This window comes from Pinus tabuliformis, chromosome 9, assembly GCF_031772625.1.
Source record: "Pinus tabuliformis cultivar Carrire ecotype Pingquan chromosome 9, CPIR1, whole genome shotgun sequence".
NCBI classification, from domain to species: Eukaryota; Viridiplantae; Streptophyta; class Pinopsida; order Pinales; family Pinaceae; genus Pinus; species Pinus tabuliformis.
Genome location: NC_142307.1, coordinates 1,976,192,089 through 1,976,210,532, shown reverse-complemented (window position 1 = coordinate 1,976,210,532; position 18,444 = coordinate 1,976,192,089). Strand labels below are relative to the sequence as shown.

The 18,444-nt window shown below is 36.5% G+C and overlaps 1 protein-coding gene across 2 annotated transcripts in view; it reads right to left on the bottom strand.

Moving 5' to 3' along the window:
• Positions 1-14,114, bottom strand: part of LOC149156931 (nucleolar essential protein-like protein) — a 74,420-nt gene extending 60,306 nt beyond the window's left edge. Inside the window, exons 1-2 of one of the 2 annotated variants that reach the window (XM_089438834.1) lie at positions 13,857-14,114; positions 1,193-1,384 (exon numbers count right to left, since the gene is read on the bottom strand). In XM_089438834.1, the coding sequence (XP_089294960.1) occupies positions 1,193-1,375 (183 nt within the window). In that variant the 5' untranslated portion in view covers positions 1,376-1,384; positions 13,857-14,114. The remainder of the gene's footprint in view (positions 1-1,192; positions 1,385-13,856) is intronic. The other variant, XM_089438833.1, reaches the window with a different exon arrangement.
• Between the last annotated feature and the right edge of the window lie 4,330 nt (positions 14,115-18,444).

The following is an 18,444-nucleotide window of genomic DNA, read 5'->3' as shown; positions in this document are numbered from 1 at the left end:
ATCATGTAGACATACAAGGCTTGTTGGACAAGAATAGAGTGGTGTTTTCAGATCTATCAGATGGCCTACCTCCAGATCATGGTTTTTAGCCTGTTATTGAGCTTGTGAGACAGCAAGCCAATTGTTAAGAATCCCTAACATCATCTTGAACAATTCAAGGATGAGAACGAGAGGACTATTCAAGAGTTGTTGGGTGCAGGACATATACAGCCTAGCTCTAGTCACTTCGCTTCTTCTATTGTCCTAGTGAAGGAGGATGGCACTATGAGGATGTGCATTGATTATTATGCACTAAATAAAAAGACCATCAAGAACAAGTATCTTAGTCTACATATTAATGAGACGATGGATGACCTAAATGGAGTGGTCTAGTTCTCCAAAATAGATCTTTGTTTAGGATACCATCAGATTTGAGTCTGAGAGCTCATTCTTTCTGCAACTTTACCATCTCAAGACAACACCCAAGTTCCTAAACCTTCATCCCATATTCTCTTTCATTTAAATAAATATAACTAATAAATGCAGTTTCAATAGATTAAGGCATAACCAAGAAAGATTTCACCAAACAACACAAAGTAAAGAATGGGTGCAGAAAAACATAGAAATCATTTCGAACAAATTTGTAACTACCGTTCCCCTTTATCTAAATGATCTTTGATTAAGACACTCGAAACTTGAATGGCATAGGCATGAAGGATTTCGCAGAACAAGACAAAGCAAAGAATGGACGCAGAAACCACAATAGGAAATGTTTCAAAGAAATTTGTGATTATTGTTCCCCTTTAACTTTTCAATGAACTTTGATCAATAAGTGCTTCCTAATTACTCAGACTTTCTGTGAAGTCACACACGTTATCTAATCAACCTTACAAAAAAAAACATAATCAGGTTCTCACATACCCATACATTATGTTTCAAATTTAAGAAAGGTTTCAAGCTGCTTTCAATGAAGAATGAATGTTGCTTTAAAATTCTAGATGGGATATGTATAATGTTAAATTTAAAAAAATTAGAAAATGTGTATTTTGCACCTTTGATTGAGATGAGATGTCTACTTTCATATTTTGGCCACATCAAATTATATTCTCATACGTATTCACACTCAAATCTTATGACCATTGTATTAATGCAATACAACAAAAACATGATGCAAAGGTTATATGTAAAATATAGAGGAGGGGGGAGAAGGAACCTTGCCAACTTTGGCAACCTCCAAATGTGCCTTCTCCAGGATGAAAATCACTTCTTCTCCACCTTTTTTGATGGGAGGTGGTGCTGGCAATCCTACAAGTTCAGTTTCTATGTCTTGTGTTGCTGAATCTGCTGCGTCTTCATCTTCTTCCCTACTCCTCTTGCGCTTAATACCTCTATCCATTTTGTCAACCTGAAAAACAAATGATAATTTATTTTCAAAATGTTATCCAATGATTCTTTAATCATACAATTTTAATATATTTTAAATCATCTTAGTGGAACACGTGCAATACACTTCATTTAGTTCCCTCCTCTCTTAGTTGTGTGATTTAGGTGCATGTGTGTTGACAAAAAGTTACATGTGTTCCCATGGTTTGCATTTTGGAATTGTCACTAAGACTATAAATGCTACGAGCTCCTGTTTCCTCCTTCCACTCCTCCTGCTTTTAAGTTCTCAGTTAACAAATTCAGACAGAAAGGTCCACTCCTCCTGCTTTTAAGTTCTCAGTTAACAAATTCAGACAGAAAGGTCCACTCCTCCAAAACAGAAAAAACCGTTTTTGACAATGAAATTCAGACCTTCTATTCAACTAACCTTCATTCTCCTAATACGTGTCAAAGAAGGAATTTCACACAACCAACCAATTTATTTATTTCTTGATCATAATTCATGAACGTGCCTCATGTTGGAATTTGACAACTAATTGTAAATATGTGTAAAATTGTATTTACTGCCAAGTTGGTTTTATAACGAAACCACTGTTATGTAACAGATGAGCCTCCTATAAAATGATTAATGCCCGAACTGTTGTAATAAGGAGAATCATTATTGGTTTAATTCTTGGTTCTTGGTTAATTAACTGATTGGGCCAACAATTGGTATCAGAGAATTGAGTTGAGTTGAGGAGACGGCATGAATATTGGGAGCTCGAGCCGTGCATAAGGAAAGGTGAAATGAACCCTCAAAAAGGTGAAAGCAACCCTCGAATACGCTGCGGCTGGGTTATCTCTGTGTGAAGAAGGGGAGACACTTCTGCGTGAATAAGGGGAGACACCAGAGTCCGTGTATGTGCTGCCATTCACCGTGCATGAAGAAGAGGAGATGCTGCCCGTGTATGTCCTGCCATTTCACCGCCTGACAGAGCAGCCCGTGTTCCACTGTTTTTAGTTGAAGAGGGGTTGCCACCGAAAGTGAGCGAGAAAACTGCACAGAGGCCGACTAATCTGATTATCGAGCCCACCATTTTTTTTTTGAAAGGCTGCCGCCGAAAAATATCAGAGGTCTGGTGCAGAGGAGAAAGAAAAATCAGAGGTATTTTTTATTAAAAAAAAAATTGAATTCTGGTTTTTTTTGGAGCGGACAGATTGGAAAAATGTAAGTTGAAGAAAACAAATCAGTTTTTTTTTTAATTCTGTTGAGCATATGGTCTCAAGTTTAAAAAAAAAATACATAAATTTCTATGTATTTGAGGCAGTCTCAGGATTTTTTTTTTGAAATATTTTAAGAAAGGGGTTCATTGAAGAACAAAGGGAATTAAAGGGAATTTCTTCCCGAAAACTGTTTTTTTTCAGTCAATTCGAAGATTTTTTTTTAAGGAACAGAATTCTGAAATTGATTTTGTGGATAGAAAAATTTGAAAACCCTTGTTGGAAGAAGACAAATCAATTTTCTTGTTTAGAAACCCTAGTTGACAGACTGAAACCCTAGGAGGAAAGAAATGGCCAAGATGACGAATGCAAAGTTTGAAGTGGAGAAATTCACCGGCAAGAACAACTTTGCTTTATGGAAACTGAAAGTTAGGGATTTGCTAGTGCAACAAAGGTTGCACAAAGCTCTGGACAGAGCAAATAAGAAACCTGCTAGCATGACAGATTTGGACTGGGAGGACTTGGATGCCCGAGCTCTCAGTACCATCAGGTTATGCCTGGCGGATGAAGTTCTCTTCAACATTGTTGAAGAGAGTACAGCTGCAGGTTTATGGGAAAAACTGGAAAAACTATATATGACAAAGTCGTTAACCAATAGAATTTATTTGAAAAGACAATTGTACAATCTTCGGATGAAGGAGGGTACAAAAGTTGCAGAACATTTAAATGTTTTTAATACACTTATATGCCAATTATCAGATATGGAAGTTAAAATTCAGGAAGAAGACAAAGTTATAACCTTGTTGTGTTCTTTGCCCGAGTCATGGGACCACTTCGTAACTTCAATCAGTTTGAGCATTGCTGATTCTTTGAAATTTGAATCAGTTGTGGGAGCTCTCTTATCTGAAGAAGTACGAAGGAAATCCAGTACTGAGACAATTGCACCAGAAGCCATGATAGCCAGAGGACAGTCAAAGGAGAGAGGAGAAAAAACAAGGGGGTCTTCCAAATCAAAATCAAAGGGAAAGAAGTGTAAGGCAAAATGTTGGCACTGCAATAAAATTGGACACCTCAAGAAAGACTGTTGGAAACGAAAAGAGTCTGATAACCCAAAGAAGGAAGCAAATCAGGTTGATTCAGGTATGATAGACGAAGTTTTATCTGCTGAAGAATTATGTATGATAGATGAAACTTTACCTGTATGTAATGTCTCTCAGGATTTTGAAAGTTGGCTGTTAGACTCTGGTGCTTCTCATCACATGTGTCCACACAGAAATTGGTTTACTTCATATGAAGATGTAAATGGTAGTTCTGTGTTTATGGGTAATAATGTATCATGTCAGACTGTTGGGATGGGAAATATCAGGATTAAAATGTATGATAACACGGTTAGAACATTAACTAGTGTTAGACATGTACCTGATTTGAAGAAAATTTTGATTTCTTTGCAAGTGTTGGATTTGGATGGTTATAAGTTTACAGGTCAGAATGGAGTGTTGAAAGTCTCTAAAGGCGCCCTAGTTGTTATGAAAGCAGAAAAGGTCGGAAATCTTTACAGACTCAAAGGAAGTACTCAGGTCAGTGAAGCAGCGATTGTGTCAGAGAAAGAAGAAGAAGGTGCTCGCTTATGGCATTAGCGATTGGGTCACATGAGCGAGAAAGGTCTTCATGTACTGATGAAACATAAATCACTTCCTGTTTTGAAATCCTTGAAGTTGGATTTCTGTAAACATTATGTGTATGGAAAACAATGTAAACAGAGATTTAAAACTGGAAGTCATAATAATAAAGAAATTATGGACTATATGCATTATGATCTGTGGGGACCATCTCCTGTTGTATCATATGAAGGTGCTTTATATTTTTTAACGTTTATTGATGATTTCTCCTGTAAATTTTGGGTCTTTATGCTGAAAAAGAAAGCTGAAGTATTCAATGTCTTTAAGCAATTTAATGAAATGGTAGAAAAAAGAACAGGCAAATCAATTAAATGTTTAAGAATTGACAATGGTGGTGAATTTACTTCTCTAGAATTTGAACAATACTGTAAGGATGAAGGAATTGTTAGACACAAAATTGGTGTTTATAGTGTATACTCCTCAATGAAATGGTGTTGCTGAACGTATGAATCAGACTCTTATGGAAAGATCCAAAAGCATGATCAACAATGCTAACCTGCAAAAGGAGTTGTGGGCAGAAGCAGTATCCACTGCTTGTTATTTAGTTAACAAATCACCTTCAATAGCAATTAATTGTAAAATTCCTGAAGAAGTTTGGTTAGGTCAGTCTTGTGATTATTCACATTTAAGGATATTTGGTTGTGATGCTTATGCTCTTATTCCTAAAAATCAGCGTTTAAAATTAAATCCAAAATTAAAATGTTATGTCTTTGTTGGGTATGACTATGCAGTGAAAGGGTACAGGTTGCGGGATCCTACGTCACAGAAGATAGTCATTAGCAGAGATGTAACATTTGATGAATCTTCTCTTTTAAAATCAAATGTTGAAAGAATTGAACAGGAACAGGTATCACCAAATCAATAAATTCGGTTGGAGGCTAGACCTTTCTTTGAAAGTTGAAAGGAAGAAGAGACTTCTAAAGGAAAAGGTGTTGAAGATACAAAGGAAGTTGTTGAAGTTTCTGAACCAGTTCAGCAACCAGTCACTCTAAGAAGGTCTACAAGGGGAAAAAAAAACTCCCAAGAGGTATGAAGATTCTGCTTCATCTTTTGCTTTGATTACTGAAAATGGGGAACCTTCTTGTTATCAAGAAGTAGTAGATGATATGAATAGCGAAAAATGGAAAATGGCTATGGAAGAAGAAATGGATTCCTTAGCCAAGAACAATACCTGGGATCTTGTAGAACTTCCTGAAGGAAGAATTGTTGTTGGATGCAAATGGGTCTTCAAACTAAAACAGAAAGTTGATAGAAGTATCGAAAGGTATAAGGCGAGACTGGTAGCAAAAGGGTATTCTCAAGTTGAAGGGGTCGACTTTCATGAGATTTTTTCACCAGTTGTAAAACTTGTTTCTATTCGTACTGTGTTGGCACTAACTGCATTACTTAACCTTGAGTTAGAACAGTTAGATGTTAAAACAACTTTTCTACATGGTGATTTGGATGAAGAGTTATATGGAACAGCCAGAAGGTTTTGTACAAGGTCACAACAGAAGATTAGTTTGCAAGCTTAGGAAATCATTGTATGGCCTGAGGCAGTCTCCCAGGCAATGGTACAAGAAGTTTGACTCCTTCATGGTGAGCCAGAACTTTATTAGAAGTGAGTATGATCATTGTGTATACTTCAAGAGTTTCAGTGGCATATTCATTATCTTAGTTTTGTATGTTGACGATATGCTTATTGCAAGCAAAAGCATGGAAGAGATCAACAGGTTAAAGGCTTAGCTCTCTAAGACATTTGATATGAAGGATCTTGGAGAAGGAAAACATATCTTGGGCATGGAGATACACAGAGACAGGGAAAATGGTAAGCTTTGGTTATCACAACAGAAGTATGTGGAAAGAGTACTTGAAAAGTTCTGTATGAACAATGTGAAACCTATTAATGTTCCATTAGCTTCCCATTTTAAGCTTTCTTCGATTTTGAGTCCTAGAATTGATGAAGAAAAGCAGTATATGTCTCATGTACCATATGCAAATGTTGTAGGCAACTTAATGTATGTGATGGTATCTACAAGACCTGACATTTCACATGCAGTTGGAGTTGTCAGCAGGTTCATGGCAAATCCAGGTGAAGAACATTGGCGAGCAGTGAAATAGGTGCTTCGATATCTAAGAGGCACAAGTGACCATTGCATCATCTTTAATGGTAGTGAAGGATCATTTTGCGGATATGTAGACGTTGATTATGCAAGTGATTTGGACAAAAGGAGATCTACTACAGGTTATGTCTTTACTCTTGCAGGTGGAGCAATTAGTTGGATGTCAAAGCTTAAAGAAATCATTACATTGTCCACTACCGAAGCAGAATATATAGCTGTTTCAGATGCCAGTAAAGAAGCAATCTAGTTAAAGGGTCTACTTGATGAGATTGGAAGGACGCAGGAGAAAGTGAATGTACTTTGTGACAGTTAGAGTGCTATTCACTTGGCTACAAATTCAGCTTATCACAACAAGACCAAGCACATTGATGTAAGGTAGGTATCATTTTCTAAGACATGTGATCAATGGTGGAAAAGTAACTCTCAAGAAGGTCCATACACGGGAGAATTGTGCAGACATATTCACGAAGCCAGTTACAGTAGAGAAGCTGCAATGGTGTTTAGCTTCTCTTGGCTTGCAAAAGAGATGATGAATGGGCATGGGCAAGGGATTAGGAAAATTGTTGTCAAAGTGGAGTTTTGTTGACTCCTAATCATAGGGATTGGGTGAACAACTGTAATTAGTGTAAATAAATAATAGATGAAATGGAGAGTCATCGGGAGATACATTGAAAAGTCACTCCCTCTTGTATATAGTAATGAACAACCTGAATGAATAATATGATTACATTTGAGGAGTTACCTCCTGGTCTGACATGGTATCAGAGCCAGCACCATTTTTGGCTTCCCTCTCTGCTTTGTAACTCCCTTCTGCCTATGTTTTGCCTATTTTGCAGAACTGACCTCTTGCAACCACTCCACAGGTGTGCCTCTCTCAAGAATTTGATAACCGTTCTGCAGGTTTTCCCCTCTCTCGCAACTGTTGCCCCTCTCTGGCAACTGCTGCAGACGTTCGGCTGGTTATGTGAGGCAACTGCTCCACAAGCGCAGTTGAGGTATCACTCCCACACCTGCATGCATGCTGCCTACCGATATACCTCTCATGGTTTCATCACTCTCTTGGTTTCATAGTGTTAAACACGGGTGCGATGAATGAAATTCTCTTATGACTGTGTATCGGCGTTCTGGACCCTAATCGGGTATTTTTCTCTGTTCATACATTTTATTTATAAATCACAGTCAATTAGTGTTAAGCGTTAATATTGAGTTTAAGCGCTAAACCTTTCCTTAAGCGCCTTTATTAAAAGTATGAATTAAGCACGTGGGTGGTATTGATAAGTGGGAAGTGGTATCTCGCGCGCCCTAAAGGCTATAAATGGTATTCTTAAAATTGCGATTAACCTTAGCGGGCAACACGTAGCACAGGAAAACCACTTTTATCGCGCGCTCTCGACCTGATATCAGTCATGCAAGATTTCACGCGAGATTGCGCAACAGTCGTTTGATTGGACGGGTCACATCAACGGTGGAGATCGTCCGAGTTAGTTGGTGAGCGGACAACGCAACATCCGTTGGATCTGTAGAAGTGAGATCAACGGCACAGATTGAAGCGCTTGATAAAAGGAGAAACCAACGAGGGACCAACAGTGATCGGTCATATAAGCAAGACCCTCAAGGGGAAATCCAAGTACAGAACCGGATTTAAGCGCAGCTGATTGGTTACAAAGTTAACCAGTAGTTGAATTACAGACTACCACCTCATTTTCGTCAACCTCCTACGTCATTTTTTTACCAGCAGAAGAGCGATTTTTTACACAGTACACATTTTTAAAATGCACTCATTGATATCTGTTGTGGGAGTGGTTCTCAATGGGAAGGAGAACTATCCTTATTGGTCTCGGAAAATCAAACACGCTCTCATTTTTAATGAGTTGTGGAAAGGAGTATGTGTTGGAAACGGAGACAAAGAGCCAAAATAGCCTACCTCAGACAAGGAATTCGCCATTTGGGAAAATAAGAACAGCAAGGCTTATGCATTGATTGCAGCATCAGTAAATGAAGAGGTGAGTCACCATATTTCGCCATTTTCAAATGCTTTCGAAGCCTTACAAAAACTGAAGAAACTCTATGACTCATACTCTGCACTTGAAGTTGTTTAACTCATGATTAAATTGTTCACCCTTGAATTATGAAATGATGATCCTCTTGCTCTTGCATCAAAAGTAAAATCTATTATGCATGATATCAAAGTCACTAATGTTGAACTGGACATTCCTCTAATAGCTTTTCTCAAGGCACTTTATCCCACTTACTCAAATTATCTTGAGTCATTGCAAGCAAATGGAAACCTCAAAGATATTACCTTTGACTCCCTTGTGAAAAAATTTGTCGAAAGAGAGACAGCTTTCGAGAAGAAGACAGCTACTCAATCTTCTGAAGAGGTTGTGTGCCTTGCACATAGAGAGAAGAATCTTGCTCAAGATTCTTCCAGAGGAAGAGGTGGTCGAAGAGGAAGAGGAATAAATTTCAAAGACAAGGGGGCAGACATTCTCAAGGAGTAAAGTCAAATTTGCACTGCATACGCTGCAAAAGAGATGGATCACATGATGCATCCACATGTAAGTTGCCTTGGGGCAGAATTGAGCATGAAAGAAACCAACCCAAAGGTAAAACTAATGACAAAGAGAAAGGTATAGCACCTGAATCCGCTCACTATGTTGTGGCACACTGTAATATTGGAGTAAATGAAGACTTATTTAATGCTTCACTTGCTTCTTGGAAAAATGATTGGTTGCTTGATTCAGGAGCAACTTGCCACATGACTTTTAGAAGAGATTTTTTTGAAGAATTCACTGACAATGTTGATGGAGTAGTATACTTTGCAGACAAATCAAAACTCAAGCCATCAGGGCTTGGTACAATCAGGCTTAAATTGCCTGGTCTTCCAGACTTTCTTCTGCATCATGTTTTATATCTCCCACAGCTGAGGAGAAACTTGTTGTCCTTGGTCCACATCCACTAGCAAGGACACTCCATTCATATGTTTGATGGCAAGCTTGAGGTGAGAAAAGCATCAAACCACTCACTTGTCATGACGGGGATAGAAGAAAAAAGGATTCTCAAGGTACCTCTACTCGTGCACAAAATTTATCATACAATTCTCATTATGAAGAAGGTACATTTCCATCAAGTTTATTATGGCAAACATACTAGATTTGGACACTTGAACTATGACAGCGTCCGCTTATTGAAGAAAAATGGTGTTACTGGTTTGCCTACAATTCCTACGAAACTTAAGCAGTGTGATGCTTGCATTCTAAGAAAGCATAGCAAACAGTCTTTTCATGATTCACATTCCAGAGCACATAGAAAACTTGAACTCATTCATTCAGATTTATGTGGTCCAATGCATGTTCCTTCTGCAAATGGAAATAAATATATGATGACATTTATTGATGACTACACCAGAATGTGTTGGGTTTATTTATTGAAAAACAAATCTGATGCTTTTCAAACATTCAAGAACTGTCATACATGGATTGAAAATGATGCACAATCTCATATTGGCTCTATTTGCACTGATAATGGAAAAGAATACACTTCAAATGAATTTGAAAACTATCATTGCTAACATGGGATCAAACATCAAACAATTGTGCCTTATAATCCCCAACAGAACGGAGTAGCTGAAAAAATGAATAGGACAATCTTAAATATGGCGCGCTCCATGATGTTTTTCAAAAATGTAAAAATGATGTTTTGGGCTGATGCAATTCTATGTGTTGTATATGTAAAGAATAGATGTCCATTTAATGCTATTAGAAACAAGACTCCTTATGAAATGTGGTATGGGCACATTCCTTCGGTAAAGCATCTCAGGGTCTTTGATTCTACATGTTATGCCTTGATACCAAAGGTACATAGAAACAAACTTGGTGCAAGAAGTTGTAAGTGTATCTTCCTGGGGTATTCAAACACCTCCAAAGCATACTGTCTCTATGATGAAGTCAATAAAATATTTGTTGTATCTAGAGATGTAATATTTCTAGAATCATCCAAAACTAACAATGTTGTTGAGCGACAACTTGATCACTTGGATAGATTCGCAAATGCAAAATCATTTCAAGAATTTGATAATCAGATTCGAAATCTTGAAGGGGGGATACCTATACTCGATCAACCTGTGGAATCTTCTTCTGAAGCACTCTCTCCCCTGCATGAAACTCCAACAACGGATTATACTTTGAGTGATGTGATTGACAAAACTGGGAAACTCAATCTTGATTCAGTCCCAACTCAATCAACGGAGCAGCCTCGACCATCCCAGAAAGGTCCCCCAAACTGGCTGACAAAGACACTTGAAAGTGTTCATCTTGATGAGGTTGGAAAGACAAGAACTAGAAATTCAACCTGGCAAAATGGAGGTGATGTAGATGACTCTGATTCACCTGTTGATATGGATGTTTCTTATGATTGTGATTTAAAATTGTCTACAGATTTTGAACCAACTTCCTTCAAAGAAGCTGCTTCTCGTGATGAATGGAAAAAAGCAATGCAAAAGGAGTATGATGTCTTGATAAAGAATGGCACTTGGAAGCTGGTTGATCCTCCATTGGGAACCAAACCAATTGGCTGCAAGTGGGTCTACAAGAACAAGTATAAAGCTGATGGCTCACTTGACAAGCACAAAGTCAGGCTTGTGGCAAAAAGTTTTGCACAGAAGGAAGGAGTCAATTATGAGGAGACTTTTGCCCCCACAGCAAAATGGGCTACCATATGGACACTCTTTGCCCTAGCAGCTCAGAACGGTTGGAAAGTCCATCAAATGGACGTAAAAATTGCTTTTTTGAATGGAGATCTAAAAGAGAATGTTTTTATGTCCCAGCCTGAAGGATTTATTGTAAAAAAACATGAACATAAAGTATGCAAACTTGTGAAATCTTTGTATGGCCTCAAACAAGCACCGCGAGCCTGGTATGAAAAACTAACTGAGCATCTTCTGAAACTCAATTTCAAACATTATGATCTTGATGATGCAACTTTGTTTGTCAAGAAGGTTGGCAAAACAGTTGTATATCTTGTGGTATATGTAGATGATCTTTTGATGACAGGGAACAATGAGAGCTACATTGCATCCATAAAGAAGGAATTGAGGAAAGGTTTTAAAATGACTGATTTGGGCTATGTTCATTACTATCTTGGTATTGAAGTAACTCAACATCCGAAGTCCATATTCCTTTCTCAAAAGAAGTACATTGGAGATATGTTGAATAGGTTTGGCATGACTGAATGCAATCCTCTGACTACTCCAATGGAACAAAACTTAAAGCTCACATCCATTGAAGGAAAAGAATTTGAGGATGCAACAAAGTATAGACAGCTTGTAGGAAGTCTCAACTACCTAACTACTATTAGAGCAGAAATTTCGTTTGTTGTTGGAATCTTCTCCAGGTTTTATGCAAAAGCCTTGTGAGGGACATTGGTCTGCTGCAAAAAGAGTTCTAAAGTACTTGAAGGGAACTCAAGACTTTGGAATCAAGTATACACAAGTGGGCGACTTCAGCTTGATTGGATACTCCGATTTAGACTTCGATGGAGACAAAGAAACTGGGGTATCTACTTCGGGTTATGCTATGAATCTTGGATCAGGAGCTGTCTCCTGGAGATCACGCAGACAATCAGTTCCAGCAGATTCCACAACAGAGGCAGAATATGTGGCAGCAGCTAAGGCAACAAAAGAAATTGTGTGGCTCAAAAAAATTCTGGAAGATTTGCAGGTAAAACAAGTACAATCGACTCCACTCATGATTGACAATACCTCGGCAATAAAGTTGGCCAAGAACCCAAAGTTCTATGATCGAACGAAACACATCAATACAAAATATCATCTCATTCGACATCATGTTGAGGCCAAAACAATCCATCTTCGCCATTGGTCCACTAATGAGCAGATTGCAGACATCTTCACCAAAGCGCTTGGAAGAGAAAAGCTTGAAAGATTTAGAACGATGCTTGGACTCACCAACATCCCTTCAGATTAAGGGGGAGAATGTTGACCCTTAATCATAGGGATTGGGTGAACAGCTGTAATTAGTGTAAATAAATAATAGAAAAAATGGAGAGTTATCGGGAGATGAACTGAACAGTCACTCCCTCTTGTATATAATAATGAACAACCTGAATGAATAATACGATTACATTTGAGGAGTTACCTCCTGGCCTGACAAGTTTGATGGAACTTGACAACTAATTGTAAATATGTGTAAAATTGTATTTACTGCCAAGTTGGTTTTATAACGAAACAACTGTTATGTAACAGAGGAGCCTCCTATAAAATGATGAATGCCCGAACTGTTGTAATAAGGAGGATCATTTTTGGTTTAATAGAAAATCCAATCCCTTGCTCCATGGATATTTCCCATGTAAAAATCTTGTGGTTTTTCCCTGTGTCTTGCATTCAATTTCATTAGTTTTCAGTTATATAATTCTTGGTTCTTGGTTAATTAACTGATTGGGCCAACACCTCAAGCATATTCATTGACCGGATTATAATCGTATTTTAACAAGTAATATACTTTATCAGTGTGGTTAACATCTTAATAACATATAGTGTGAGATATTCTTGGGAGTTATTACCCAACAATCCCCTTGCCAAGAAATAAGATTTCTGAAATTTTATCCCTTTCAATGCAACTGCTTATTATCTTAAAACTTGTAACATTTTTGGTACTCCGTTGACTTGAATAACACTCATTCTCAAGGTAGACTCCACCAGACTCAACTAGACAATCTCTAATATTGCCGTCAAGGTAGACTCCAATTGGCTCCCCTGGCTAACTAATTGGGCATTTCTTTTCAGTATCATTTTATCCAAGACCGCTTGCACTTAATAGGTAGCCTACACTGGCTTCATCATCATTCTATTACTTAAAACAGGGGGTTAAAAAAATAGTTCTTCTGCAAACATTATGCTTTTCCTCAATTGCAATAAATAAAAAGAATTACCTCCAATCTCTATGTGCACAAATTTGTCTCTAGGGCAAGATATATTCTAAGAATATAAGGTCTGGATAATTTTTGCTTACGGGTATGCTTGAGAAAATAAAATTGCGGCAACGTTCAGGTATGAAAACTCTGCTGCCTGCAAGTTCGGTTTCTCACATTCGGTTTCTCCTTGACCGCTTTCTATATTTCTCGCAGCGGATTGTGCTTCTCTCGACATGGAGAGCGACAGGGAAACCTTACCGGTAGGGACGAGTCCTTGAAGGCTGGACTAGGACCCGCCTTACCATAACCCGGAGAGCAATCAAAGGCCATAATATTAAGAGCCCTAAAAACCTTGTATTACTCGCCTGCAAGAATTATCCCGACTAAAGCAAGTTACTTGGACATTCTCTTTTACTCAAAGAGAGCAGCTCTCACAAAAATTCATCCGCGAGGCAAGCGCAACAGCTGCAAAGCAGCTTAGCCCTCCCTTGAAAAAGATTTTGATAAATTTAATATTTAAAAGATGCATCAAGAAAAGTTTCAATAAACATCGGGGCGATTTTGTTGTGAGTTATACGTTTATGACCTGAATTAAATATAATAGTAGCGAAGTCCACCATACCTTCAGAGCAACAATGGCGTGACCTGGCCTTTCTCAATCACTCGAAGCAGCCACTCGAAGCAGCCCCAGGGTTTGGTTGAATAAAAACCAGGCAACCAGCCAGGCAACGAAAGCAACGAACAGCACAAACGGGGTGGCGTTGACGGTAAAACTGAAAACAGTGCTTCTGTTTATGTGTGTTTGACAGATAAAACGGAGAGAGTGACTAGAGAAAATATGCGGTCGTGAATGTACTTAGCGTTTAATGCATGTGCCTTTATTTATGTCCATGGCAGTTCCAATTTTTATTATCCATGGCAATAAATTTTCTTTGCATAAAGTTTGTGGGATAAATGTATTTTGGGTAAAGATTAAAGGCCAGTAATGGTTTTAAAAAGTGTAAAGAGATGTCGATAGAATTGTTAAATTGGGAATTGTTAAATTGGAATTTTTCTATTTTGTTTTGAAATAATAATTGTTGTATTAGATTTAGGTTGTTTATATATTTGTTTTGAGTTGGTAATACACAATTAAAATATTGAAATGATGATATAATTTATCACTTATTTTACTGATGAAAGATTTAAAATTATTGTGAAGAAATATTGATTTTTTAGAATGGACAATTTCTACCAAGAAGAAATAGTAGGTACATATTACTTTTGTCTTATTTTAGGTTATTAAATTTATGTTTGCCGTGTCTCATACGGCAACATTTAGAATGTATGTTTTATTCTTATTCTTATTTGTATTCCCTATTATTCGTGATTATCTCATTTAGGAAATTATCTATAATTGTTGTAAATCAAGACAATGTATTATTACTTTGCATCAAGTTGAACTCGGCCCAAAGGATGACAAATTAGAAGAATATTATTATTGTTGTATATTGGTTGCTTCAATAGTAGGTTTTGGATGACATTGTTTGCTTAAAGAGATCTTTGCTTAATGTACCACAACCAGTTGCCATAAGTTATATCATAGTGCATAGTAATCTACATATGCATTTGTGGAGTAACTCAAAAACAATATGATGCCCCATCTCCATGGAGTCTCATAGTTTGTCTATACATATCAAACAGTCGTGGTGTCATATGCCCACTTTTCTTAGCAATGAGAAATGAGATCTTCTTGTCACCTACAATATAAGATGTGGCAACTATTCAAAGGATGGTTCTTATATTACCAACAATGGAAACTTTTATAATTTTATATCATCTAATGGACCTGCATATGCATGGAGCTTTAGTATGAACTCTCTAGTATGGTATTCACCTAATGTTTTACACTACCAACAAAATAATTTGTCACTTAAAAGGTAAGTGGAACATATTTCCACTCATAAGCATAGACAACCTTATTGTTTACAATTATGAATAGGCAACATTGATGGGCATCATTTGGAAATCATCTACCTAGGTTTGATCTTTTCATCATTATTTAATAGTAAACCAAAAAACATAACCCGTGACAAAAAAAAAAAAAAACAACAACAACAACAACAACAAATTAAATATTTTTAGGATTCAACCAAAATAATCTAGCCCATAACCCATTTTTTTAATCCAAATTAAATACTTTTGAAGGATCCTTACCACAAATCAAAAAGTGTCTTTTATTGGAGTTGGGATTTGAAAAAAAAATATTTATTAGAAATATAGTAATATTATAATAATAAATTTTACCAATTTTAAAACAGAGTATCTCATTACAAACATTTTTCCTTCCAATTTTTAGGCAATAAAATAAAATATTAAGTGATATAAAAAAAATATTCTACCATAAAAACATGTGAGTAAACCAGTGTTGTTCCATGTGAATTGCAAGGTTTCATCAATGTTAGTGCCCCCATTAAACGAACAATATGAGTATGTTTGCTTCCCCACTCTCACATCATAAGCCATGGCTGACTCGGTCTCTTATGGCTTGTCCTTAACCTTAGCTTCCTCACCCTGACATCCCTCTACAGATCTCGCGGGTCTAGTACTGTGTCGACTATCCATGGACACAGAACTTCTGATTTTTTTACCTTTATGAGGATTATGCTTGTGCTCATTTCACGCTATTACTTTTCTCCACATGTATCAAGATTGAGACCCGACAGCATCCCTATCTACCTCTTATTCTTTTTTTGTTCCTTATTCAAAGACTTAAATTATGATGGGAAGTAACTGATAGAAAATATATTATTTACCTAATTATCAAATATGTTTAAAGATTTTAATTTTGAATGATTTTCTTGTAAAGCTTAAGAATAAAAAATCACTACACCTATTTTAAAATGATGCTCAAATATAGCAACAATATCTAGAAATAATGACATAAAATATACGAGGTAGTTATCCATACTGAAATATTTATTTTTGCAATGTTAAATATTATAAATTATATTGGTCAATGTTATAACAACGTTGTTTTATCAACATTTAACGAAATGATTGATTTAATAAATAATGTCAATGTGTGAGTTTGTTATGTTGTTGGTACATACAACAACAACCATTGAACTTTCTAAATGCAAAACTTATTCATGTGTCTCATAGCCATTAAGCAAGGCCAAGCATTTTGGGTTTGTGGAAAAAGGGAAAAAGAGTTGATGGCAATTGAAAATATTAAAAGAAAAAGATTATTTATATTTTTCAAATTTTAATTTATGGTGTACTCTGATGGCTAGACAAGAAAAACATGCAAAAGTATAATAGATAGAATTGTTACTCTATAAATAAAATTAAGTCAATTATTTATTTGAAAATAAATCATTAAATAAGCTCAAAATTATTAATAATGATGTTAATAAATGTTTATATTTTTTTATAAGGATTTTAGAATTTGTTAGGTCCATATATTGCTAGTGTACCCCTTTATTGTTATTAGTGCAACCCCCTTATTGTATTGTTGTGCCCATGTAGTCCCCATGTTGTTATTAGTGTGCCTCATGAAGCCCACTATGTTATTGTTGTGCCCCTACAATATTATTGTTATGTAGACTCTGATTATATTGGGACTCCTTAGACTCCTATATATAGAAAGGAGGTCTTGTCATTTGTATCATCCAAGAATTATTCATTTATGTAATGTAAAAAAGGTTTCCCCCTCAAAGAGGCTACTTTTGAAGTTGTTTATCTATCTCATTCTTTTAATTTGTGGGACAGTTGCATAACATTTGGTATCAGAGCTTTGGATTTTAGGGTTTCGCTGCTTCAAACAGGTCATTGTGGAATTTTCGTTATAACTTTTTTTCTACGAAGTTTCAGAAGCTGAAATTAAAACTCATTTGAGTCGAAATGTTGATGAACCTCAGTTCCGAATTTCAAATCTTGTCTTGCTATATTTTCGGAGTTATGATCCAAGAAGTTAGGGTTTTTACAGGATCCTGAATTATATCTCAAACAGGTGACCAGGGGAAAATCGTTATAACTTTCTCTCTTAGCATCAGAGTGAAATTTCGTAAAAATTTACAAAAAGAGGACGGATTGTAGTTTTTTGTTTATCGTTTCCAGGTCCGAAGGTCAAAACAATGATAAGTGGCACTTCGTAAAAGTTCGCTCTATTGAAACTATCTATAATCAAGTCATCGTGGGATATTTGAAATAATTATTTCTTGGAGAATCCAATCTTGATCAGACTTGTGGGGTTGGAGAGGGGACTCATAGGGCTACCATATGATGAAATTTCATACCTTGGAGATCTGAAATTACAGAGATACAACATATTCAATATCGAGCTCCTACAAAACAAAACAACAACAACAACAACTAAAAAAAAAAATGTGTGTAGTATTTTTAAAATTTTGCATAAGTTTGGTTTGAAAAATTAGTTTGAAGTAATTAAAAGGGCATAATGAAGCATAATTATCATTAATTGATGCCCCGAAGAAATAAAATGGAAACACCTAGTAAGCAACCTCAAATCTTGACCATGACTCATGAAGAAGAGGAAGAAGTGCAACATGATATATCAAAATTACGAGACCAAGTGCAACAAATTTCACTCTCACAAAAAGTAACAGAAGTTAAGATGAATGGTTTAAAGAAAGGCGTGGAAGCTAAGATGAATGGCGTGGAAGCTAAGACTGATGACGTGGAATCTAAGATGAATGGTTTAGCAGTAAACATGGAAGATCTGAAGAAAGACATGGAAGGTTTGAAAGGAGGTTTGGAAAAGTTGCTTCAAGAAATGCTTCCTAATGGCGAAAAGGTAGTAGAGGAAACTCATGATGAGAACAAAAGAAACGTTACTCGTGATTCCATAGAATCTAATGTTGGATTGAATACCCACCATGTTCCAAAGATCGATATGAGGAAGTTTGATGGCAAGGATTCGGTAACTTGGATACTACAGATGGAGCAATATTTTGATCTACATGATGTGCAATTGTTGCAAAAGGTATGTATCACATTTTTATATTTAGAACCGAATAATTTTGTACGGTATAAAGGGATTTTTTCTCGTAAACCTCTTGTCACCTGGTCAATTTTCACGAAGGAAATGATAGCACATTATTAGGATACAAAGAGCAACACCTTCTTTAGTCAATTGATAAATCTCAAACAAAAGGGTTTAATGGTAGAGC